The sequence below is a fragment of the Magnolia sinica genome, chromosome 7, assembly GCF_029962835.1.
Source record: "Magnolia sinica isolate HGM2019 chromosome 7, MsV1, whole genome shotgun sequence".
NCBI classification, from domain to species: domain Eukaryota; kingdom Viridiplantae; phylum Streptophyta; class Magnoliopsida; order Magnoliales; family Magnoliaceae; genus Magnolia; species Magnolia sinica.
In genome coordinates, this window is record NC_080579.1 from 11,448,236 (window position 1) to 11,475,530 (window position 27,295).

The 27,295-nt window shown below is 42.0% G+C and overlaps 1 protein-coding gene across 4 annotated transcripts; it reads right to left on the reverse strand.

Moving 5' to 3' along the window:
• Positions 1-9,959: 9,959 nt before the first annotated feature.
• Positions 9,960-26,482, reverse strand: LOC131251052 (CBL-interacting protein kinase 32-like). 4 transcript variants are annotated; one of them, XM_058251521.1, is made up of 15 exons: positions 26,317-26,482; positions 23,563-23,819; positions 22,821-22,883; positions 22,225-22,296; positions 20,785-20,892; positions 20,599-20,679; positions 17,511-17,564; positions 16,704-16,829; positions 16,530-16,619; positions 14,971-15,093; positions 14,195-14,308; positions 13,341-13,454; positions 11,798-11,854; positions 11,637-11,711; positions 9,960-10,300 (listed from the first exon to the last, which is right to left on the reverse strand). In XM_058251521.1, exons 2-15 carry the CDS (start codon positions 23,731-23,733, stop codon positions 10,217-10,219), a joined length of 1,332 nt encoding a protein of 443 aa, XP_058107504.1. In that variant the 5' UTR covers positions 23,734-23,819; positions 26,317-26,482; the 3' UTR covers positions 9,960-10,216. The 4 variants fall into 4 exon arrangements, with proteins under 4 accessions (XP_058107504.1, XP_058107502.1, XP_058107501.1 ...); XM_058251519.1 differs by adding an exon at positions 25,867-25,954 and having other exon boundaries at positions 16,530-16,829; positions 26,317-26,442; XM_058251518.1 differs by having other exon boundaries at positions 16,530-16,829.
• Positions 26,483-27,295: the final 813 nt, after the last annotated feature.

Genomic DNA, 27,295 nt, shown 5'->3' on the forward strand with positions numbered 1-27,295 from the left:
ACTTGCCTAGAATTTAATTTGGACTGTCCAATAATATTGGGGCATGGACGTACGGATGCTTGCAGGGCTGAAATTTCAATGCCATTAATAAAACCAATTTTCGACATCCGAAGTGCAGGCAAAGCTCAGGCTGTTTGCTGCCTACTATATTGTATATGTGAAATCCACTCCGTCGATCATGTTATACCCATTATCTTCACTGTACATTCAAAAGATCAGCCTGATAAGAAAACTTAGATGGGCCACAAAAATGGAAACAATGTAAAAGTGTGCCTAAAACCTCTAGGTTCACACGTCGCGGCCCACTTAATTTTTGTACTAGGCTGATTTTTGTTTATTCCCATCATTGTGGTGAATCTCACCTAGAGGTTTACACGAACGGAGCTAGCTTGGTTAGCTCGTTCGTGGTTAGCTCGTTCGACTGGACTCGAAAAAGCTCAATTCGACTCCGTTCGAAGCTGAGTTCCAGCCGAGTTGGGCTGATTTTTTGAGCTCGAAAATGAGTTTGAGCTGCCCCAGCTCGACTCAACTCGGATCGAACCCAACTCGAATCAAACTTGGTTTGAACTAGTTCGGTGCCTCGGTTACTTTGATATTGATGTTGCTCACCAAGTGTTTGATGAAATGACTCAAAGAAGTGTGGCTGGTGGTAAGGAAGGTATGTATATAAAACCAACACTCTTTTTTTTTTCTTGTTTTTTATGTTGCTTAGAAGGTGTTTGATAAAATACCTGTAAAACCATTGATGCTGCCTCAAATATAGTGAGTTTTGAAGGTGCAATGCAGGTGTTTGTGAAAATGTTGCAATGGCGAACTCGGCTCGATCTTGGCTCGAACTAGCCCAAGCTGCTGACCGAACCAAGCCGAGCTGGCCAGTCAGGCTCGAGGACCGAGCCAAGACGAGTTCGAGCTGAGGTCATCTAGTGGCCGAGCCGAGTTGAGCTAAGGCCAGCTCGACTCGTTTCGACTCCATGTACACCCCTAATCTCACCTGATGAACGGATTTGATGAGAGATATAGAGTATGGTGCATCCATAGACAAACCTATGGTTGGCATAATCCCCACTGTTCCCTGTGGAGTGGCCCACTTGAGTTGTGGTTTTGGATGTTCTTTCTCCCAGGGGCATATTATCTAGGAGTGCACATGAAGAACAGATTGGATTTCACACATACAATATCTTGGCCCCAAAGAGCATTGGTGTTTTTTGGGTAAAGAATGATTTTTTTGGAATTCCTAGAATTTTCAACCATGGCACGTGTTGATTATTAGTTGTAGATGAGTCCGGATAGATCAGTCAGCTCAACTCAACTTGGAAAAGCTCGACTTGAGATTGGATTCGGGAGTCGAGCGGGATTTTAGAGCTCGAAAAATTTTGAGCCGAGTTCGAGCTTGCCCGAGCTCGACTCGATTTGGGTTGAACCTTAACTCAAATCAACTCGGATCGAATTGGCTCGGTGACTCCATTATTTTGATATTAATGTTGCTCACGGAATGTTTAATGAAATGACTTAACAAAGTGTTGTTTCAGGTGCATACATTCTCCATGGGATTAGTTGGTGGTAAGGAAGGAATGGATACAAAAAAAATCTTTACATTATAAAACTGTATTCATATCTTGATTTTGATGTTACTCACCAAGTGTTTGATGAAATATCTATAAAATATTGTGATTGTTTTGTATTTTGTGAGAAAATAAAGATGCACTCTATGTATTTAAAAAAGTGTTGCATAGGCTTGAACTCCGGCCGATCTGGGACGAGTTGCTGACTGAACCGTGCTGACTGCGAGTTGCTGACCGAACCGAGCTGAGTCGGCCAATCAAGCTTAGGACCAAGCCGAGCAGAGTTCAAGCTAGATTAGCCACTAGCTTAGCGGGCCAAGTTGTGTCAATCTAGACTTTTGTACAGCTCACGTGTATGGCGGTTTTTGGACCACGGCCAAAGCGGGACAGCAGGGTTTTAGGTATTCGTTGAGTGCCTCGGAACCTTCCCATGCACATGGTTACATTTGGACTTGTTGGGATCCACATCACCTTTCTGATCCGTCCATTGGGTCCAGCCTCTCTTGTTCTACAACTAGGAGCAAAATCACAGCAATCGGATGGTTGTAAACGTCCGTGGCATGGCCTATCTACTATGAACAATCTTGTACGTCCATTTCGCATGCCACTAACTACACGGTTTGGATCATTTGATAGTTATGAAGTTTTCAAGGAAGCCTACGAGGAATGCACTGGACCCAATGGACGGTCCAGATAGCCGATGTGGATGCCACCGAGTCCATATGAAACTATATGCATGGGAAGGTTCCCATGCACTCAGCACACTACGTAGATCCGCACTCAGCACACTACATAGATCCTTGCTCCTTGTAGTAAACACTGAGTTGACTCAGTTCGAGTGTTTAGTCCCTGAGTCAGACCATCGAGCGAGTCTGAGCGGGTGCTATTCCCGTGAAGCAGATTGCCTGCACACCACCAACGTACTTTACGTCACCAACTTATATGGGTCCCACCATGATGAATGTGTTATATCTACACCATCCATTCATTTGGAGAGATCATTTTAGGTCATAAGGAAAAAAATGAGGCAGATCCAAATCTCAAGTGGACCACACCACAAAAAGGGGTGGGAACAATGATTCATATCGTTGAAACTTTAATAGGGCCCACCATGATGTTTATTTGTCATCCAAACTGTCCATTAGGTCACGTAGAACTGGGTGAAGTGAAAAAACAAATATCAGATTGGTCCAAACCTTCAGTGGGCCTTAAGACTTTTTCAATGGTAAACATCCGATCCCCACTGCCTTTAGTGGTGTGGTTCACTTAAGCATCAGATCTATATCTTTTTTTGGGTCCATGCATTATAATGATCTCATAAAATGGATAGACGGTGTGGATCACACACATTCATTATGCTGCACACCTCACAATACATAATAAAAAAATTTCAATGCAAGTTGGCCATTGGATGTGGCTTTCGATATTGGATGCGGCGGTGGATATTGCAAATCCAATATTGATATACCGTATTCATCTTAAATCATCAACGAATACGTACAGTTTCCAAAGCCTCGATTTGTCATTAATTGATTGTCCTATCCAAACAGGTTTGTAGGATTAAAATATGGGATTGGAAAGTCTATACCATCTAAATATGTTCTAATACCATGTGCCAAACTATCCTAGAATAATGAATTTTGGACAGGCTTATACCTGTCGTTTAAAATATGGGGCCTGAGATCTTTTCAGGCCTGCCAATCGTTCAAAAGGTTAGACCCACCATGAAAACAAAGATCAGGCCGATCCAGTCATTAGATGGGCAACGAATGTTCTTTGGATGAGATCAGTGGCTGTTGATTGCTTTCGATGGTGTGGCCCACACGATGGATAAATAAGCCTGGACTTTGCATAAAGTGTTCTAGAGGGGCCCACCTTTTAAGATTGCCGGTCTATCCTTTTGGGCCTTCAAGATAAGTCAATAAGAAAAATCCAGCCCAACTCAGCCCTGTCCAGCTCGACTTTAACACACACACACATTTCTTAGATTGGATGTGGATTGGCTAAATTATATTGTTTGCTTTGTCTCATGGGCATGGCCTTGTGATGGAATCAATTCTAATTCTCATATATTTTATCCATTGATAACTAGATCAAAGGACGATCATAGCTGATTTTAATGGATTATCTTCCAAATGAATGAAAATAGGATTCTAAATCCAATTGTGTTCTTGAATCAAGCGTAAATCTTCCTGATTTCTACAAGTGGATTCTTGGCACCCTAGTTTTCTACTTTTGGATTTTACAAATTTTAGTTTAAGATTTCACTATTATTCTCTTAAATACACCTGATTTAGATTACAATTTCGCCTAGTTCTAGTTCAAGTTACTTTCAGATTATATACAAGGTTCAGTCCCTGTGGATATGGCCTCAGTCTTACCGAGATTATTACTACATCACAACCCTATACTTAGGGTGTGAACAAGTTTTTAGGCTGTCTAGAGTTGGGCATCCAGTCGAGTCAGACTGAATTAGGGCTAACCAGACTTGACCCTACTTGGTACCGAGTTCTGCATGCTTGACCCAATCCGAGTCCAGGTGTAGCCTGGACTAATCAGGACTGAGTCTGACCTGGTCAAAGGTACTGAGTCGGGTCGAGTCAGCACCGAGTCAGGTGGGGTGCGGCAGGTATCCATGGGCTGAAATAATAGCTCAGAATCTAAGTGCACGTGCCAGAATTGCAACATTTCCATCAGCCACATGGTATCTCATATCTAAAATGTTAAATTAAATTTCTTTTATATTTACGAGTTGGGTTTCAAATCGAGTCAAGTCAATATTGAGTTGGATTTCGGGTCGAGTCTAGTTACTGGATGATCCGAACTCGACCTAGTTTGAGTTCGGATTGGACGAAGTCTATTTAGTTCATATTGACACACCCTCTTAGTTTGGGTCAAGTGAGGTACGAACGAGTCGAATTGTCTGTGCTAGCTCTAATGCCATCCCAATTCTCAATTAGGCAATCCATTCATCTTGAATGTAGACAGTTTCATTCCTCTAAAATGTTATACACACACACACACACACACACACACACACACACACATGTACTGTTCACTCCCCAAGTATAGGGTTGTGATGTAATAATAAACTCGGTAAGACCGAGGTCGAATTCACAGGGACTGAAACTTGTACGTGATCTGGAACTAACTAGATCTAGAGCTAGCAAAAGATGTATTCTCAATCAAATAGAATTTAATGAATAATTGTGGAATAATTATTGAAAACTTAAGGAATTCAGAGGAAGAAAACTAGGGATTCAGAGGATCCACTTGTAGAGATCAGGGAGATCTTATGCCTGCATCAAGAATTATTGAATTTAAACTGAACTTACTTGATCTGGTTTTCAAGAGATGAAAGGTATATGAATTAGAATGGATTCCATCATCTAACCATGCCCAGGAGACAAAGTCAACAACAGAATTATACTAATTTCCAACCAATCAGATGATTATGAAGGTTAGGAAGGGTACCGCCATCCAACCATGCCCAGGAGACGATGGTGAACAACAGGGCCTCCTGACGTCATAAACTTCAAAGGGGAAAAAGAAATATTCAAAACCATTGCAAACCCATTGTAATTTCAGTCACAACAGACCATTAAAGACTAAGAAAATATTCCTTTAATAATCAATACAAATCAACTTCAGTTCATGAATTTAAATGAAAAGCAGGAAATAATATCTCCCATCTCGCTACAAGCTTCACCTCTTAGCCCTAGCTAAGAGGTTTAGCCACACATGAATGGGCTGAACAAAGCAAATGAAGATAGAAAAAAATAGAAAGAAAAGAACAAGAAGGCAAGGAAGAACCAGCTTCACGTCCAGCCCCCTGTACTCTCTACCGATCCTTCACGTTTTCTCTATCCTTTTGTCTTGCTTCTCACGTCCCTGCCCAAAAAAAAACTCCTTTCAATGCTTTCTCTCCCCTGTTTTATAGAAGACCCCCCTGAACACTTCGGTCGAAGTTTCCCTTCCGCACCAGGAGAGCTTTCGCACTTTGTTTCCGCAACTGAGTTCGTATGCGCAGTAAAAACGCAAAACGACTTGCGTTTGGGGTGTATTTGCGGCGTGATATCGACCTACCTGACAATTCTGAAATCTTGGCTAGAATATTGGCCTCCCTGTGGACACATTGGACGGTATGGATCACTCAAGTTGGTGGGGTCCATGATCGATTTCGGTTTCGAAATCCAGTCCGTCCATTCGATTCCCCTCGAAAAAACGTTCGGAGATGGATGCTTTTGGATTGTATTTGAAGTGGCCCACCAGAGTTCTTATTCCACCGTCCGAGCTGCGTTTGAAAGGTGAAAAACCAATCTACGCAATAATTTGAAATCTATCCACCTAGGCCTGAGTGATAGGGGACATGTGGGTCTCATAGACGGTCCGGATCTGACCGTTGATGTATGGTGTGGCCCACAAAGATCCGTCCGCACGTCCGTGTGCGGGGAGGAGTCTCGGTCAAAGACGGAGCGGGACTTTTCTTTTATGCCGTGCACGGCTAGTGCAATAGTGCACGATGTACACTCAACACAGGTGGGGTCTACGGTGATGATTCCGAGAAATCTACTCCGACCATCTGTTGTGTCACCTCATAAAATGGGGCGAGACCAACTTTGTAGCGTATCCAGATCTCAAGTGGGCCCCAAATCACACATTCATGGGCTGATCTGACCATTGGACCACTTCCATGATGATCCAACTACTGAAATTTGACGTGTACGGTTTATTTAGGGCCCTCAAGCCATGTATGCAGTTTCGAGCCAAACAGATAATGGAAACCCAGTGATCTTGTATTTTGGCTGATTTTCAGGCCGCTTGAGCTTCAGTTTTTCAATTTTCTCGGACCCTTGGCGTGTAATTCCTTCGATCTTTGTTCCCTGGAGTCCGTCCCTTGCCTTTAATAAATTCCGAGTGTTAACTCCATACTTTTAGCACCTTATTTCGATCTAAACTCATAAATACAACCTGCATCACAAATACGATTAGAGGAGCCATTAAACAGTATTATACTTGTAAATTCGAGTAATAATTGGGGTCTAATATGCAGTATTTGACCCTCAACATGTACCCTACTTCATCAATGGATAAATTAGGAACATTCAAGTGGAATATGGATTTATCAGTTTTTAGGCCAGCCAGTCGAGTTGGACAAGACCCGACCAAGCTTGGCCTACTGCGCTAGGCCCATGCCAGGCTCGAAGTATTGGGGATTGGGGAAGGCCTGGTCCCATTGCGAACTTGATTCCAAGTCTAGACCAAGCAACATTGGTCACAACGCTGGCCCACTTTCACTCCAAAGTGAAGCGCTTGGACTACAAAGACTTGCGCGCTCATCTGGTCCTAAAACCCTGTTACAAAATGGCGGGGTCCATGACCTCTAAAAGAAAACTAGAGTTGGGCTGCGAATCGATTCGGACTGAGTTACGGCTAACCCGACTCAATCCGATTTTGAAATAGGCTTGACCCGAACTCAACTCGACAAGGTACCAAGTCCAGCATGCCTTAACTCATCTAAGTCCGGATCTAGCATGGATTAATCCGGATCGAGTCCGACCTGGTCAAAAGTACCGAATTAGTTTGAGTTGGCACTGATTCAGATCGAAGATGAGGGAGGGAGTGGAGAGGAGAGAGAGAGGAGGGTGGCGATGGTGGTTGCCGGGTTTTGAAGAGGAGAGAGGGAGTGGAGAGGAGAGAGAGAGAGATAGAGAAGGGTGGTGATGGTGGTAGGTGGCTGTTGGGTTTGGAAAGGGAGGGAGTGGAGAGGAGAGAGAGAGAGAGAGGAGGAGGAGGGTGGTGGTGGGTGGTTGCCTAACTTGGAAGAGGAGGAGGATGAGGGAGGGAGAGAGATTGGGATCGGGTTGGGGTGGGTTCAGAGTTGGCGTATAGGGTTAGAAATACTTAGAAATTAGGGTTTTCTATTATATATATATACTCAAATCCAAGTCGAGTTGGTTTCGGATTGAGTTGGGTGTGATTGAATCGAGTTTCGGGTCGACTTATTAGGTAACTCGAACTCGACTCGGTTTGAGTCGGATTGGGTGAAGCCTACTCGGTTCAAACCAACTAACCCCATTCAGTTCGGGTCAAGGATGAGTTGAGTTAGGCGAGTCGATTTGTCTAGTGCCTAGATCTAAAGAGAACCCAATTCGGACCCGATTAAAATGGGCTCAGCCGACTCGGGTCCAAGAAATAAAATAATTACTAAAACCCGGGAAAAAATGGGTCCCACCGTGATGTTTGTGAGAAATCCACCTCATCCATCCATTTTGCTAGCTCATCTTAGGAAATGATTTCAGAAATCCAACACTCAAGTAGGCCATACAACAAGATAGTGGAGAGGGAAATGCTTACCATTGAAACCTTCCCGGGGTCCACCTGTGATGTTTATATGCCATCCAAACTGTTCATAAGGTCATTCCCATTGGATGAACTGAAACTGACCCAAAACTTTTGTGGCTCCACTTTCTTGTCGTATGGCCCACTTGAGTTTTGGATCTGCCTAGTCATGGTGGGCCCCACCTAGCTTAATACGGTGGTAGTTATACTGGATGGGACAATTGGGCCTCAATGATTCAGTGATCCAGACCGTTGGTAGGATTGACCTCACTGCAAATGGGTCATGCGAAGGAATGAGGAAAACTCAAGCTCTTCAATATGTGTCCATCAAATAGGCATCTTAGGAAAATATAACAATGGTCCACATGATCTAATTAAAAACGGCCAAATCTTGTATGGATAGGATTGTCCAATATCCAAACCCGACCCATGAGATAAATGGTCTCAGTCACCTATTAAAAGAAGGGGTGAGTCCCAGCAGAAATAAGGGGGGCCCACACGATTTATTCATGACTTCCAGCCCATCCATCAGATACATGACCTCTAGTTACCCCCATGCCCAAAAATCAGCCCGATTCATAACTCAGGTGGGCCACACCACAGGCATGAAGGTTCAGGCAGAAAATCAGGCTGTTTTGCAACTCAGGTGGGGGCCAGTGCAAATCAAGGGTGGGTGTTACCTCCTATCTTTTCCCCCCTGTTGTGGGCCACCTTAGGGTTGGATCAGGCAGATTTTTTATGCCTTGAGAGTAACATGAGCTCACACATCCATGGACGGATTGGATGTCTTGCATACCTCATGTGGGCCCCACATTTCCCCAGAACCGCTGGAGCACACCACTAAAATCAATGGATCGCTTGTTTTGCTTTTGAACCGACCCAGACTCCCCTAGACCCTACCGTAAGTGGGGTCCATGTTTCAGTGATCCAAACCATTTGTCTGATGGCTCGACTGTTGAAGGCCAACGCACCAAAAATGCTTCCAAAATAGCCAAATCCTAACCCTTCAATTAGTAACCATCAAATCAACAATTAAAAATCTCTTCAGTAAATGGAAATGTTCAACCAGGAAAAAAAAAAAAAACCAAATATCTGCTAGATCTGAAAGACGGCCAGGATGGGTCCACAGGATCCGACAGTCTACACGACACGATCTTGGGACCTTCACAAATGCTGAAGAGGTATGATGCACCTCCAAGGGTCCTCACCTTAACTACTGTGTGAGCAGAAAGGTCTGATTACCCTTTTGATTCTACAGTTAAAATGGCTTTGAATTACAATCAATAACTAGGATGGTATGTGGGATGAGCCAGAAGGACAGATTGTATATGGAACTCTCTCCTCTATTCTCTTGGTAAAAAAGGACATACAGAGAAAAACTCACGTGTGGTTGCCACAAGTAGGCCCCATGAGCCGACTCGCCGGTTTTAACTTGACTAGACCAGATTTCATCAAAACTCGCAAAAATCTTTATCTGGTCATGACCCCATACAAAACTCGAAAAGCTCGACGACACTCGGAAAGAACTCGAATAAATAAGACTAAACTCAGAAAGAACTTGAAAAAACAAAACTCGACTCCACTCCACAATCCTACATTATTTGTAAGTAATACTGAAAAAGGGTCATTACTCATGCCTGGGAGGTAGACTCACAAGGGTTTCAACACAAGGACATGGGTTCGAGTAACCATTGTGGGTGAAATCCCAATGTGGTGTGATGGAAAAAAGACCTGCAATGGCGGTTATAGCCCCATAGAGGCCGTAATGGTTCATTACGGGGCGATACTGGTTTTTGAAGGGTTTTTTTTTTTCAATAATAAAATAAAGGAGACCGTTGGGTAATGCCAGTGGCCGTTACGGCTGTTACCTTTACAGAATACCTTGGTCTCATCCCAACTTTTTCCAAGGATGTGGCCTACCTGAGTTCTAGATTATCATGATTTTGGATTTAGAAGTGGAACATGGGGCAGTGTGCCTGATGGAACGGGTGGATCTCATGAAAGTTCCACCCACATGGCGCCCAAATATACTCTTACATTGCACAAATTCAACAGTGGAGAATCAAGAAATATGAATTTCACGAACTCATCGAAATTCCTATGTCACTTTCCAACAATAATAACAAGGTGGAAAACAAGGATGAAAAGCCGTGTCCACGATAGCTTTTACAATAGAAAAAAATAAGGTCTTGTAAATGGAAAAAAATTAAAAAAAAGGAAGCTCCGCGACAGCAATTTCACAACCCAATTGTATAATATTTGAAAAGCAAATACCATGTGGAGACGAATATTCCTGGCTTCTTCAAACCACATCACCCTTGATTATTATCGTCATGCATGTCATCTTCGGTTTTCCAAACAACATCCTTGAGGCGGGTTGAAAGGTTTTTATAGAACTGCAAAGAGGATAATGCAACGCATGCCATCAATAAAAAGCTGGAGGCGGCCCACTAAAACTACGCCAAACAAAGTTCTAAAACTAGCTAAATCGACTCGAAAATCAGCTGACAGTGAAAAGCTCGCTTTCATGTGTGACTCGGCCAAGTTTCAGTGAGACTCATCGAGTTGAATTGATCGACTCGACGTGACTCACGATGACTTGAGCTTGAGTCACTTGCCCCATCAAAACCTCTTTGTTAGCAAAATTAAAATGCGGCAGATAAAATTCAAACCCTCACCCTTATTAAGAGAGACAAGGTCTTTAACGAATGCACTACACTAGCTATTTATCTCTTTTACTATATTGTACTTATTTACAACTACCACTAAATTTTGTATTGAATTATTACATACCAAGTCAAGTAAAGATTTGATCGAGTCTTCGAGTCAATCCAACCCGGCAGGAAATCGAATATTGGATTGATATGTGGTCTATAAAACGGATGGTCAAGGTCATTTGTGGTAAAATGAATTGAGTCAAGTCTTCCCAACACGTGTCGGCATTGGATGGATATGAGGTCTCTAAAATGGATGGTCAAGGTCATATGTGGTAAAATGGGCGTAACCCACAACTTGAGCCATCTAATCTATTAGAGCCCTTTATGGATTGCTTAAGTATATAAAGCATTACATTGTCAATGAATCCGAACCATCCCATCCATGGCTTGGAAAACAGACGTCTATAAAACAGGACAACTTACAAATAGATCAGATCATTATGATTTTCGCATCGTAGCCCATTGAATGTATACTCTACCTAATGTATAGTATGGATCGATCAACCGAACTGCCCAAGTGTCCCCATGCAACTAGGAGCACTATAACTACAATATGGCTTGAGCAATGGATCATCTCCCTAGAAATGCTCCAATGCCTTTAGAGCACTAGAAGTTAGTGAAGTGATCACATAGGAACTGGCTCTCACAAAAACTCGTGAGCACTTTTTTGACACATGATGTGTGCACAAAATCTGAACGGTCCATTGGATGAATCACCTCATAAACCCCCATAACCCAAAAGTTAGCCTGATCTAAAAACCTGGTAGGCCATAGCAAAGTGAGAGGTAATTTCCTCCTTTGATTTGCCTCTCAATTCGCTATGGCTCACTAGATTTTTGGATTGGGCTAAGTTTTGGGACGTAGGGGTTTCACGAGGTGACTCATCTAGTGGACCGTTCGGATTGCATATACACATCATGTAGCAAGGATCATGATATCTTGTATGGAGTCTTTAATATCATTCATATATTCCAAAAAGAGAGAGAAAAACATGAAAAAAAAAAACAAAAAATACCTTGTGGAACTCCAAAGTATCTCCTTTCGCTTTCCGTACCTCAACCATATGAAGAGACGGTGCTACTTGGAATACCTGATTATATATGAAGGAAATTGTAAGAACCCAAATGGCACTCATCAAGTCAATGCGAAATGAATTTTACCAAAAATAGAAACAACCTCTGTTGCAACATTGAGATTTCCTTTTCTCCCTGCTTTCACGTTTTCCAGCTTCATCTGAGAGGAAAATAAGGGACCATCATTTCATAGAAATTGGACATTAAAATAAAAGGGAAAGATGTACAATGTTGGAACTAGCATTAGCTTGGCCCAGTTCACATGATAGGCCCATGGTCAGTGGCCCAACAGTGTCCGGTTGGGATGATTTCACCATCTAACAGGACCCTGTCCAATACGGACCATTGGTTGTAACTGCCGATCTTCATCGACTGGCTACAAGGTACGCAAAAACAGTTATGCAGTGGCCATTATAGAAAAAACAAAAAATGGTTACATAACGGTAATGGTGGCCCCCGTTACGCATTATAGGGTCATAACGGCTATTAATACCATGGCTGGCTAGGATCATCTGATAAATGAGATATTAGGACAGGCAAATCCCATGATGATGCCCTCTAGATCGGCTTCGGTTGGAGGGCGAACGAGAAGTTGCCATGTCTTATGATCAAGCATCATGCAATACCTCAGAAAGTACAATCACGATACCCCATTGATGTCACAGACATGAATTTTACAGTTCTAAAACTCACCAACTGTATTCGAAACTCAGTAGTCAACTCAATTTGGTGAGCAGAGTTGTTGGAAAACTCAGTCCTCGAAGTGACTCGCTCCCAAGTTGGGAAGGCTCGTCGAAATCAACTCAACATGACTCCTGATGACTCAGACTAAGTTATTTGCCTCTCCAAATTGTTTTATCAACAAACGTGAAAAAAGGGGGACAACAGGAATTGAACTCGCAACCTCTGCATGAGCTATAGGCCAGCAAGCTATGCACTGCACGGTTGTCTGTTTTCCTATTTTATATCCCCGATGGTGGAGATAACTATTTTAAATATTTATTACTATTCCCAATGTTTTTAATTTATAATTATCAAATATGTTGTCAAGATGAGTCGAATCTTCAAGTTGACCCAACCCAGCTGAGCATCGAGTCGAGTCAAATTATTGGGTTTTGAACTATGATTTAAAATGTACGTATTCAGTCAAATTATTGGGTTTTGAACTATGATTTAAAATGTACTTATTCATGAGCAAGCATTTAGTACTAAACAAAAATATCAAAGTTTTCACAAACACCCAATGGTCCGTGTCTCCATTCATGTAAAACACATGCATGAGATCCAACCCAGTCATCAGTTGGACTCTACAATCGATTGGCGATACCCCAAAATCCACATAGGCCCGGTAATCCTTGCCGATGATCGGCTGATTCTTTACTCTTACAATTGGGTGGTTAACAGAAACAGTTCCACCAACTGTCAGCATTCTAACAGGTAAAAGTATCCCAATCAGCTGCATATGGATGAAGGCCACACACAATTTCTGATAGACGAAAACTAAAAATAAGAAAATAAATAAATAAATGCATTTGAGTGCACCAAATATCATGAAAATTTCATGATTAATCAAGTCTAATATCATAGAATTTCAGGATATCTGGCGCAACCAAATGCATCCTTCTGCTGTTCTACATAAACCATACCTTATAGTTTTTCTTATGAACATCAAAGCCAAGTGGTTTTACAGCTTCTTCGATCTTACTAACGATTTCGTTTGCTGGACATCTTGATGTAAACCTCGTTTCCCTCTTGAATTCCTAACAAGGATGAAATGTATGAGTTAATCAGAAATGAGCTGGAAACTTGCAACTTCCATTGCATTGGAAGAAAAGGAAAATCCCAATTGATTATTGCAAAAAACAATGCCGTTTACAGTACTTGTAGGTGCACCCACAGTCAAACATGCTAACACAACATGCGTGTTAAAGTCCCTTGATATACATTGATATAACATCCTCTAACGGCCCGAGCTTTTACAGCAAGTGGTTATTTGACATGGGGGGAGGGGATACACCATCCTCTAATAGCTCGTGCTTTAGAGCAAGTGGTTATTTGACAGTGTGCACAAGAACCAAGCCACTCCTTAGGCAGGCCCCACGTGTAGATGTCCAGGCCAGAAAGGCAGGCCGGTCTGCTCATCAAGAGGCCACACATGTACTACAGAAACAATGGATGGTAGGAGAAAATGGAGAGCAGTCCACATTCTACGGAGAAGAGTGGCCCATCATGAAGCAGCCCGCCAGATGAGCAGACAAACCTGATTTTTGGGCCGCTGCATCAACACAGGGTTCCATCTGATGAACGGCTTATATCTTGCAACTGTGTGCCACACTAACATGTATACTAGTCCCAGGATGTGGGTCCCATTCACATCTCTCATCAGCAAAATTAAATCTTAAAAATGAATTCAGAACATATAGTCTGAGCACTGCCAATTCAAAAACCAGCACGGACATACATGTAAGCAAGTAAACAGAAAGTACGTGAGTAGACAAACCTGCTCGATCTCGAAGAGATTTCCAAGATTCAGCCCCTTTGACATTGAAATCAATTCAAATGCATTCATAGCTGCCGGCTGTTCTTCATCCTTCTTCTCTGTCACATGATGTTCCTGACACGGTGCAGACATTCATTTCATTGAAAACACTTTTCATAAGGTAATATATGACCCTCAGTGTTTTTTGTACAACCCAAAATCAGTACAGGAGGGATCCACCCACTTTAACATAAACAGTTGATCAGGCTGGAGGCCCCTGTCAATGGATGAGCTGTGCCCAAATATCTCCTGTGTCATATGATCCAAACCATCCAATTGAATTACAGAAAACGACCAATGGTCCACATTTAACAGGACCACATTCAGTAGGGAAATTTTGGGCTAGCTCCCATCCACGTGGGACCTGCCATCTGAAGCATTTGGATCTCTGACAGGTGGGTCCCAAATGTAGAGTCCATTAGTGTGATTAGATGTGCATTTCCTCCATGGACAATACCTTTAACAACACGGAGAAAGAACCCAGCATTGTTGCAGCCAATTGAAATAGAGAAATATAAACAATGGTCCACATTTAACAGGACCACATTCAATGGGGGAGATTTTTGGGCTGTCTCCCATCCACTGTGGGACCCACCACATGAAGTATTTGAATTGCCAAAAGGTGGGTCCCGAATGTACTGGATCAGACATTTGTATAATTCCTCCATAAACAATGCCTTCAGCAACACCGAGAAAGAACTTATACTGGATGTTAATGAAGATCGTCATTAACTCACTTCCGAGTCCTTGAAAACGGCATCTACATCGTCCAAATTCGTATCATCCTTCTCTTCAAATACAGGACGCTTGTAATCTTTCTTGAACCATTCATCCTCCAAAATTTCAGGGATCATAATGCGCTGTCATCAATAACCATACATCAAATGCCACCACAAACAGGCAAATCAACGAAAATGGTAAGTTCACATTTGCTTAAATAATGTTGGTAGTTTCATGCATTTGCCAGATATTAAAAAAATAATAAGGGCTTTGGTTTTCCCAGTTCAATCATAACATTTTACCTGAGCGCGGCACACCAATTTCCTTATCTGGTGCACCGCAACACAGCGCAAAACGGTCCGTGATTAAGATTGTTCACTGTGCGGGCACCACCATGGATGAGTATCCGTTCACAGATTGGATAATCCAACACATCCCAGAGGTAGACCATTTCCCATTCAAATCCAACCAATGACATTATTCCTTTCCACCATCCATTTGGAGGTTGGTGATTGGACAGTTAAGAACATTCAATGAAAGAGAATTTTTGCCATGGCTGATCCACTATGGGACACTCCCCATGAGCCGACTCCAGATCCAGATAGGAAGATACCATTGACTATTGTGCCACATGCTCAATTTTTTCTCTCTTTCTTTTCCTTTTTTTTTTTTTGAGGGAGAAATTTAGATTAGGAGCACCATTGCAAGGTGTTCCTGCATATGTGGTTGAGCTGTAAGGTTATCATCATTGAATCAGCAATGTGAGTGGGACATGTAGTGTTGGGGTTGGTGAGACCCAAGGTATTCCGTAATGGCAACAGTAGCTATAACTGCCACCACCGTTACCTTTACGGATCCCATAATGGTAACGGTAGCTACAACGGCCACCACCGTTACCTTTACGGCTCCTGTAACGGCCGTTAGGCTCTCTCTCTCTCTCTCTCTCTCTTGATTGGAAAAAAAAAAAACCCAAAAAAATCTGTATTTGCCCCGTAACGGACTGTAAAGGGGCTGTAAGAGTGGTTATAGGTCATTTTTCCATCCTGTAATGTGTAACGGTTGCCACCATTACCTTTTCGTAACAGCCTTTACAGCCCCGTAACAGCCATTACAGCACACCATACACTAGTATGAGAATCCGACACCACGACCGTGTCAAAGCTGACACACCAATTCATCCATAAGTGTAAAATATTGAGAAAAAAAAAAACCTTATTATTTAGATGGAAAGGCACCAAAACCACATGAAGAGTTTGGCTGCATTCGCACGTGTGGGCCCCACCATGCAGATGCCCTGACCAAAACCAATCAATACACTCCGGGCCATTGATTCCATGATCCAGACCATTGATCTGACAGGCCCCTAAAACGGATGGGGGATGCAACAAAAGTCTCCCAAATCAGGAGACCCCTAACATATGATCAATGGCCCACAAATAGATGATTAAAAACAGCAATGGCCCAGATCATTGAACCATGGGCTCCAAACATACAGACCAAATGCATCACAATACTGAAGACCCTTCAATACCCCTTTTCTTATAGCATTGATCGCTGGCTAAGGAGAAGTGCTTACAGTCATGGGGTTTGGATCCAAGATCCTAGTAATCAATTTCGCAGCGCCAAAAGAGAGCCAAGGCGGGCAGGTGAATTCAGCGTCTGAAATCTGCACATACAAAAGCATATCTAATAAACAAACATCCATCATAGAATAAGAGAACAGCAGTCCAAAAATCGGTACAATGCTCACTTTTTTATACAGGTTCATAAGATTAGAATCATCAAAAGGCAAGTACCCTGCAAGCAATACAAATAGGATGACCCCACATGACCACAAATCAGCCGTTGATCCGTCGTAGCCTCTATCGTTAAGGACCTGATCAGGGGAAGAGAGCAGATTATATGGTGTCTTAGAACAATGAAAGGCAGAAAGAAATCATGTAAAATTCTTGATCAAGGATGAGTTTGGCCAAGCAAACTGTACATGCAGGTCCACCTTTTGGTGACCAAAGTCTTTCATATGGGTGGGCCACATGGAGAATATCTCATCCATAGACGATACTAACCGTCTGAATCTGGGCCCCATTAAACATTGACAGTTGTAACCAAGGTATTCAAAACTGGTTATGGCCGTTACAGGAAGAAAAAAAAAAGGCCGTAAAGGCCTTGTAACAGTCCCATAACGGCCTTGCAATGATCATGTAACAGATTTTTCAAAAAAATAAAAAAGGGCCGTAATGGCCGATACAGGGACTGTAACGGCCGTTACGGCCCGTATCATAACAGTAACGGTGGTGGCCGTTACGGCCACCATTACCGTTTTGGAACACCTTGGTTGTAACTGTCCAGTGTTCATTTTCATCTGATGGATAGGAGGATAGGGGAGATATTGGGGCATGGCCCATTCTGTGATGGGGCCCACCAGATCATTGGTTAATGTTTCCAAAGGAGGGCACCACAAATACCATTGCTGGACCAGAGAGAAAATTTTGGTGTCTCTCAGTCAAGCATCATGTTACATATCTAACTCATTATCAGTAAGAAAAGTTATTTGCACCTCTGGAGCAACATAGTTTGGTGTTCCACATGTCGTATGAAGCAAGCCGTCATCCTGCAAGGAGCCACATCAAAAGTCAGAACTGAGTTATGTCTGCTTCATATCAAAGCAATGAAAATAAAATTTGTTCAATGAATTACGGACTCCGCTTCATATCAAAGCAAAAAAGCTCCCCATAATCACGCATTATAAACTCTTTATACCATTGAAAGGCCAAGATCTTAAGAGTAATTAGGTCATTTAGAAAGGCACTATGCCATTTCAGTGAAGCCATTAGGCTAGCAGAATGACCCAATGGTGGAAAAGAGCATTCTTTTCTTTGAGGTTTGCTAGACCTACATGTGCGACTCTACCCAAGCAGCTTATACATGTGGTGCACATGCCAACATGGAATGCATGTGGGACATCACATCTATCAATAATGGGTGCCTTGATGTGAAGGGCGTCTGATGCACAAAACAGGTCAGTCCAGTCATTAGGTGGGCCACACATGTATGATTGAATCTAAACCACTGGAGAAGTTTCTAGGCCCCATCCACTATCAGATAAGATTGAATTTTGAATGAGTAAAAGGATTTGAGGCCCCAACCACTGATTTCAAACAGGATAGGTGGCTGATGTGGAATTACTGGACTTTTGCACCAGATCATCTGCAGTTGAGGCCCACCTTATTCACAGATCAGATGTCCCATTCATGTGCTATGTTAGCACATGTATTACATGTGACAGTGCCTCCACTGGAGCATGCATTGCAGCATTGAATGCCGAGTCATCTGTGGCTTTCTAGTTTTTACTTGTCTTATTTAATGTGAACTGACAAAGGAGGTTTGCTAATTCCACACACATTTGGGAGCTGTACATATCCACATGCAGGTGCATGTGTCATAATGCAACACGTGTATGAGATCTGAGGTTTCAATCAGGTGAGACACAATGTTAGATCTTATAGCATGAAAAAAGGTCATTCCCCACCTCAGGTGACCCACAACATACCAAACCAAATGGGTGGCTAAAAATTTGAAACATCAATCATTGTTCGAAGTATCCCTAATATTATCGAAATATCTCCAATATTATCCGTGTCTCCAACTTAGTGATACCAATAACATTGGTAGCGATACCGATAACATTGGTAATATCAAAACTTCCAAGTATCAATGATGTATCGCTAAGTATTGCCAATGTATTGATATCACCAATGTATTGCCAATATTTTCACCTGTGTAAATTCTAGGTGTCACTTGCATTGCCAATGTATCGATATCATCAATGTATCACCAATACTTTCGACCATATAAATTCTAGGTGTCGCTTGTTTCGCCAGTGTATCAGCGATATTTCGATAATATCGCCAATATATATCGCTATTGCCAAATTTCTGTTTATTAAAAAAAAAAAAAAAATCCATTTCAAAATTTTTATGGGCACATGGTTGTATGCGGTGTTCAATTTGCCGACGATAATATTGATAATATTTTGAGGTTTCAAAAAAAAAAAATGATAATATTGTGATATTATCGTTACTACAACATGGACAATATCGAGACTACAATCTTTCGTTTCATTTCAAGTTGTTAATGATTTCTTAGCAAAATATCATGTTGTGTCGATATTTTGAAATATCGATAGATATTTGGATGGTTAGATGAATGGTTGGATGAATAGATGGGATGGTTGTATGGATAGATGGGATGGTTGGACTGATTTCTTATGACAACATGTGATTTTAGGCCCTCATTAAATGGAAACTTATTATGTATGCATTCTTTTTGCAAATTTTTTATTCCTAAATATGCAATTATATGTATTTTAGCAACTCTTGGAGTTTCACTAAAAAATTCCACCATTTCCCCATGTTTTCCCAATGTTTCCCCGCATTTCTGGTTACTAGTGATACCGATATTGTTTCTGCATCCCTGGCAAGCGAAACTTGTAGCAATATCGATATTTCAAACACTGACATTAATTTACTTTGTACATTATGGCCCACTTTAAAAGTTAAATTAACTAACATTTTAGGCCAAGGATCTAAGCAATTATTTCCAACCTTATGCATAGCTCAAATCTCACACACGTGTTTCAACATGCACCCAGATCTAGATGAGCATGGAATATGCAAACCTTGACAAGGGGGAGGTTCCACTAGAAAAATGCTAAGCATTTTATAGGATAGCACCTGGGCCAGGTTGCGCCGACTTGTGTCCAAGTCCAGCCCATGACCAATGACCTGCCTCCAGGCCAAGCCCAGCCCATGAACTAAGGAATTGTGCTTGTTCCAGGCCCTCCGGACAAATATCCAGCTCTTCAATGTTAAATAAGTCAGGCCAGTATGGCCTACTTGTCGGGCCTTCAGGCAAGATGGAAATGCAGGTCCAGCCCAATTAGCTATCATGCCTAAAATTCATGCCCAGACCCAATCAATGGGCCCCATGGCTCAGCCCAAACCTGGCCCAAGGTGGCTGGACTAGAGGCATGCCAGCCCAACCCAGTTGCCAACCTAGTGTTTGTCATTCTGCAGTATGCTAGCGCAAAGGCATGTAATAGCAGTTATGTACTTGGAGAATTTATAGGGTATTGAGTGGCTTGAGCCTCAGCAATGTACTACCCTCTGATCTGGCATGTAGGGCCCATTGCTTCGTGATCCAGGCCATTGAACTAATGGACCCCACCATGGACCATGACCTGAAAAGTCCCAAATTGAAAGATATGAGACCTTCAATTGACGGTTAGTAAACAATACAACTATAGTCCGCAGTCAAAGGAAAAAAAAGAAAAAGAGGCAAAAGTTCCATGGCTAGGATATTCCAATCAGGGAGCTTCATTGAGGCACAGTGCATCCACAGTGGTGTCATTCCGAAATGGTCTGAATCAATAAACAACAGGCCCCACGTGGACAGAATTGAAAGTCACAACTGTGTGGTTCAGCAGCCTACAATTCCTTATCAGATTATAGTGGATAGTATCAGAACCTGCATGCATTGCAGCAACACCCCACCCGCATGCATTTCCCCCCCCCCCCCACAAAAAAAAAAAAAAAAAAGAACTAAAGAAAAAAGAAGGTTTTTTTGCATCGTATGGTTATTATTACCCTCACTTGACGGGAGAGTGCACTTAATCCGAAATCGGAAACTTTGAGGTTTCCACATATATCAAGCAGTAAATTCTCTGGCTGCAAGAAATGCCAAGTATAAATGTGAGTCTTCTGCTAAAACAGCCAGAACATCCTGATACAAAATCAGATACATGGACTGTGGCATGTAAGTAAAAGGTTTACCTTTAGGTCTCTGTGGTACACACCTCGGCTGTGGCAATAATCAACGGTGTTGATAAGCTGTTGGAAATACCTTCGCGCTTCGTCCTCTTTCATCCGTCCATGGTTTACCTTCATGATCAAGAATTTCCACACACCAATTACTAATGCACAGTACAAGACCATGAAAATTGCTAAGCCCATGCATTGCTACATGAAGCTGGCCAGATGTGCCCACCAGGCGCATGTGGAGATATCTGAGCTATGAATCAGGTCGGTCCCATACATGATCTGGCCCAAAAATCGGGCTGGTTGGCTCATCATGTGGGATCACATAAGTGAAAAAACAATAGACACTTCAGAAAAAAGGACAACAGTCCACAGTTTGAGTACCCATGTGGGATGCCTGATAAGGGGACCGAACTGATTTTGAGCAGGTTATCCACTCAGTGGGGCCTACTACATGCATGGGTCAGATGTCCCACTAGCATGTCAGGTTGGTATGCATCACCACATGCGGAAGTCCATGTAAGAGGTGCTTGAGGGCATTGAAAAGATCATGAGACTATATGGGGTAAAGGGATTATTTCATTCCCCCCAAGGGGTCTACTGAAGAAGTATAATACACTGCTCGGTCTGAGATTTTTTACAATACGATCAGGTTTTCGGTTTGTATAGATGGAGCCCAAACCTTTGATATAGTTCGATCCACTTTGGATGGCACCAAAAATCTCCCAGATGAGAAATCCTAGCCCTTAAATGTGTGCAGCAATAGATAGTTGAGTATTAAAGTACAGTAAGGGTGCACATTCAACCAAAAAGGGCTAAATATTCGATGGCTAGGAGCTCCCATCTGGGTAATTTAGAAACTATCGAGCTGCACATTTTATAGAACCTTTATACCGAATACAATGACCAATAAAAACATCAACACCAAGCAAATCTGGATCACCAATTGGCAGGCGGGCCCCACTTGTCCAAATATTGTGCATTTCCCCGGTTTGAGGTTCATATCAGAGTTCATTTTGCCTATGTCAGGACTCAGGATCCCAGCATGTCACCTCACCAGGGCCCACATGCTGAGATGGTTCATCAATTCCATGCTCCATGGGCCACAGTTTCAGAAAAAAAGTGATTCAGACCATGACTATCTGGAAATGAATTTACAACATTGAAAAAAAAAATTTCAATGGCTCTGATTCAACTCCAAAAAATCAAAGGTCGGCATCATCATAGAAGCTCGATCATGGGACAATAGCTTCTTTATGGTTAGAACTGAGGACATGGACGGTTCAAATCATAGGATCATCTCAGTATGTGGACCGCACAGGTGTGTCACATGCTAAGATCCTGATTCACAACAGAGGCAAAATGAACTCGTTCATATAAGTCCCCCAAAATGACATGCATTGCTCCAACATAGACATGGGTGTTAAAATTCGTTAAGCGGAAATTTCAACTCACAATTTTGTCAAAGAGCTCACCCCCCGTAACAAACTCAAGAACAATAAAGATTTTTGTCTTGCTCCCCATCACCTGAAGATAAGAGGACTATATTTCAGTAGAACGCAAAAACCAAACATGGCTCAGATCGGAGCAATTCAACTTGCCCAAGTCATGACTGCTTTTCAAAGTAGAGGTGTTATACCATGCTTGGCCCCAGCTACCTTCTCATTCAGGCCAGCATTCCTCAAACAGGAGGCCCACCTTTCAGTAATATTGATTGTTCATCTGGTTAGTGTGGGATGGGTGATGGACAAAACTTTTCGCCACCAAATCATCCCAGCCACTGATATCTGGACTTTTCACCATTGCATATGGGCCGTTCGATGTTTCTCTGTAGCCATCCATTTGCAGCTGGGATTGTCTCACAGGACAGTTCTCTTACAGCATCTCCCATCATGATGGGGATTGCCAGATGAACAATCTATATCACTAAAAAGATGGGCCTCAGAAGCACGGAATGCCAGCCTGAGCGAAAACGACAGGTAATTAAGTCTGAGCACTGAAGATTTCCTCCTCAAAGTAACATAAGTGAGACAAAGCTTAAGAAAGTATACCTCATATAGGCGAACAACATTGGGATGCTTTATTAGCTTCATTATGGCAATTTCCCGCTTTATCTGCCCAAACACATAGAAGGTTGCCTTAGAAAAGAAAAGGTTGAAACATAATGTTCTTCACACTTATACAGTTTCATCACGAAATCCTTTCTTTTGAGTGTGAATGTACTGATGCCAGAGATATCCATGAAACAATTGATATGAGAGAGAGAGAGAGAGAGAGAGAGAGTTCAATCATAAGGAAATTTTCCATTGGATGGGTAAGGCCCGCCATCGATGACTGCTATGGTACCATTCATCGTATATATTTTGGAAATATTTCACAAGGAAAATTTCCATTACATGAGTAAGGCCCACCATCAATGGCTGCTACGGTACCATTCCATTATATATATTTTGGAAATATTTCAAACTAGAAGATCCTAACCCTTCAATCTTTGGCTGTTTTCTGTCAAAAGAGGACTGATTCTGAATTTTTATTAACTGTCATTTTATAGGCCACTGATCAGAAAAGGCTCGGATATGCCATCTGGGAGATCCACGGTGGGGCCTATTGAATCAATAGTCCAGACCACTGAACCATGGGCAGCACATTCATGGAATTCTGCACCTCGGCAAGGACTCAACAGTCCCTCTTGATTCAACCATCAAATAGGAAACCCAACTCCAAACTCATGAGAAAATTATGAATATTCAAAATGAACAGAACGGCAAGGATGACTGAGATTCGGAAAGAAACCTGTTCAACCATCTTGTGTTTGAGAACCTTCTCCTTGTCAAGGATCTTGATAGCAACAGGCTCGCCCGTCTCAGAATTCTTTGCAAACTTCACCTTCGCAAATGTTCCTTCCCCGATCGTCCGGCCCACCTCATACTTACCCACGCGACGCCTAACCTTATTTCCATTCATTGTCACCTTATACCACTTAGTAGCTTTTCTCCTTGAGATTAATCACTCGCTTCTAGAAATTCCGTTCTCAAATCCACACAAGGTCCCTGATGCAAGTACCCATGACAAAATATAAATCAACGCTGACCACACAATTTCCGCAAACATCATAAACAATCAGGCTACATTTCAAAACCGGATACCAAGGCCAACACAATAGGCTAGATCCTGACCCAATTACAAGTGCAATTTTTTTTTGGGATTTCCCACACAGACCTCACTTGCTATTTGGGGCAGAAAAGGTGGGAAAACAGGAGCTTGCTCAATGTGCGTCCCAGTTTCCACGCTGCCCAGAATGACAGCCTACCTCGTTGGCTAAGAAGTCACGTGGACTGTGATTTGGTGGCTCATCCAAACACACCCTTAGGGGGCGTTTGGATGCACTATCAAGTGGAACCAACCGAATTGCAATTTCCTTAGCATTCATACCGAATGCCTCGACTTCAAGTTACAATTACGTCAACTTTCGAGCTGTGCTGAAAAGGAACATAACCATATTACTGTTTGGTTGTCATAGCCTCAAACTCAATGCTTGGAATTCAGTTCACTTGTGCATCCAAACACACCCTTAGAACCCAACTCAAGTTTCAGAACATGAATTCCAACATGTAAACCATCAAACACATCAAATTCCCAAACCCAAAGAGTAGTTCCAAAATTCATACCTGGAGCAACTTCCAAATCATTAGTACAGAAAGTAGTATTGAGATATGAAAAATAAACATTTAGAGTACAGCACATACTGCAAAGTAATTCAAGAAACCTGACTTTAGCCATGGAAACTTGAAATTCACCATTTTACTTTTCATACCCCAAAATCCAACGGAATTAAGATCTGACAGAACCATCTAAATCAAAATCACAAAAACCAATATCAAGCATGAAAACCCAAACATCTGAACTTATATTCCAAATCACCAAAAGAAACAGAAAATCCAATCGTAACAAAGACTGGACTAAACAAAACTGCCACCAACTAAAATAAACATTTCCAGCCAGTATAGAAAAAAATAGCCAGAAGCAACATTACAATTTCGAATTCAAAGCCACCAATCTGCCTTTAATAGCACAGATCGGTAATACAATTTATCAATCACCACAAGAATAACAAAAGCATATATTCTCGATTCCATAGAGAATGGAACATATAAAGACTCCAAAATTATCAGTTCAAGACTCAACATTAAAGTCAATATCTAATCACAGACAATCCCATTCCCAAATAAAACTCCGAAATGTTCAGATCCCAAAAATCAAGGAAAGAGTTATATAAGTAAAATAGCTTAATTTCTAGATTTAAAATAGCTTAAGCTGTAGATTCCAGTATGCAACAGACAAAAAGCCCAACATTTTCAAATTTAAAATGCAACAACCACCTAAACTAATCCAGCAAATACTGCAAACCCAGAAAGAAGATTCCAACATTTAAATCCCAATTTTGCAAAAATCCAAATCCAGCTATGGAAATTGGAAACTCCCACACGACAAAATTCTGCTATAATAGCTTTCAATCCAATACCAGACCTAGTAACTGCCTAGGTCCAACTTCAAATAAAAAAATCACCGACCATCTCAAGATCCCTATCACCAAAAAGCCCAGATTAACGACCAACTGTTTAAGAGCTGCTTAAATGGTCGCATGAGTATGGATATTCAATCGTATTCAATTCAATCAAGAGGTGGCTAGCTCCACTAATTTCACAATGAGGTGTGGAGCCCCGAAACTGCAATTGACATCGTTTGAAGTTTGCCACAGAAATCGGAATTGAAATTAGGGGTTTGGTTGAATCAGAACAGCGCCACCCCCACTTTGGTCATATCCTATAGCATGAATTGAATGACTTGCGATTCGGTTCAACACGCCCTTATATTCCAAAAACAATTCAATTGAATTGAATTGCAATAATTTAATTCAATGAAGTAAGGGTTAGCTCCGTTGATTTCACAATGAGCGGTGCAACTTTCTGACCCCATAAACAGGAAAAAAGAAGAAGAAGAAGAAGAAGAAGAAGGAAAGAGGCAAAAACAGAGCCCCTACAATTCAAATTCACCCACTAACCGGCAACCCCAAAATTCCTGACTTAAAAAAAATACCTCCCAAATCCTTCCCGCCAAACAATCTCCGTCTAGAACCCCAGAAACAGCAAAAAATCCAGAGAGAGAGAGAGGAGAAACACAGCCTCTGCAATTCAAATTCAGCAATAAACTAACAACCCCAGAATTCCAAACTCAAGAATACAGCTCCAAAATCCTCCCAGCCGAAAAACCCGTAGTAAAACCAACCTTTCAATCTCAGGAAAAAAAAAAAAAAAGTGGAAAGAAAGAACACCGACCCTACGATTCAAATTCACCTGGAAACCAAATACATCCAATATCTCAAACTTCAAACCCACATCCAAAATCCCTACCTCCAAACACCCCACATAAAAATAAAAAAAATAATAATCGTTCAGACTCCAATGCAAAAAACCAATAAAAATAGCATAAACATGAGAGAGAGAGAGAGAGAGAGAGGAAGAAGAAGAAGAGTTATCTCCCAAGGACCTGATGAGAAGAATGAAGGGTGGTGATTGAAGTGGCTTTTGAGAAATGTTGGGATTGTCGTGAGGAAGAGAGAGACAACAAGCATGGCTGATGATAGATGTGCAGTAATAGCAGAAGAGAGAGAGAGAGAGAGAGAGAGAGGCTGCGTATGGGCCCCGTCCCCGTCATTTTCTCAGTGTACGGACGCCATCCAGCACCTCCCTCCACAGAACAAACACATGGCCTCATCCGCTCTCTCTGTCCACACGCCATGCCCGCTGTCGGAGGTGGATTCGGCACACTGAGTAAATTCTGTGGGGCCCACCGTGATTTATATATTTCATCCACGCCTTCCATCCGTTTTATCATATCATTTTATGCCATTAGCCAAAAATTAAATCACATCCAAATCTCAAATCGACCACACCTCAGGAAACAATATGAATTAACCCCTACCGTTGAAAACTTCCTGGTGGGCCACAGAATTTTTGGATCAAGCTGATATTAGTGTTTTCCATTCATCCTTTTCTATGTTACCTTACGAAGGGGTGATTGGATAACAAATAAATATTGCTGTGGGCCTTAGGAATTTTTCAACCGTCAGCGTTATTATCCCACTGTTTCCTGTGATGTGTGGATGTCATTAAATTTTAGGCTCATGTCATAAAATTAGCTGAAAAAACGGATGGACGGCTTGGATGGGATATATACATCAGGTCGGGCCCCATAAAGTTTACTAAGTGCTGAATTACTCAGTAATAATACCGACCCTCACTCACATATACACGTGCACACGTGTGAGATACCCATAAGGTAGAAACAGGCCGAGCCCAAAAACAAGTTGGTAAAATCCCTGTTACCCAACTGAATTATCTTGATATATCCATTCATCAAATAGGCCAGGCTTCGCAAAGAAACGGGTAAATTTTTATTTGCTGCAGCTCATCAACCACATATCATGCATAGCATTTAATGCAACGGTACTAACAATATCAATGTT

Excerpts from the sequence above, each read along its gene's own strand:
- LOC131251052 (XM_058251518.1), bottom strand. The coding sequence starts at position 23,733 with ATGAATGGAAATAAGGTTAGGCGTCGCGTGGGTAAGTATGAGGTGGGC. Across the intron at positions 22,297-22,820 it reads ATGTTGTTCGCCTATATGAG|GTGATGGGGAGCAAGACAAA; the intron begins GTATACTTTCTT and ends TCTTATCTTCAG. Across the intron at positions 15,094-16,529 it reads TGGATCCAAACCCCATGACT|CGCATTATGATCCCTGAAAT; the intron begins GTAAGCACTTCT and ends TATTGATGACAG.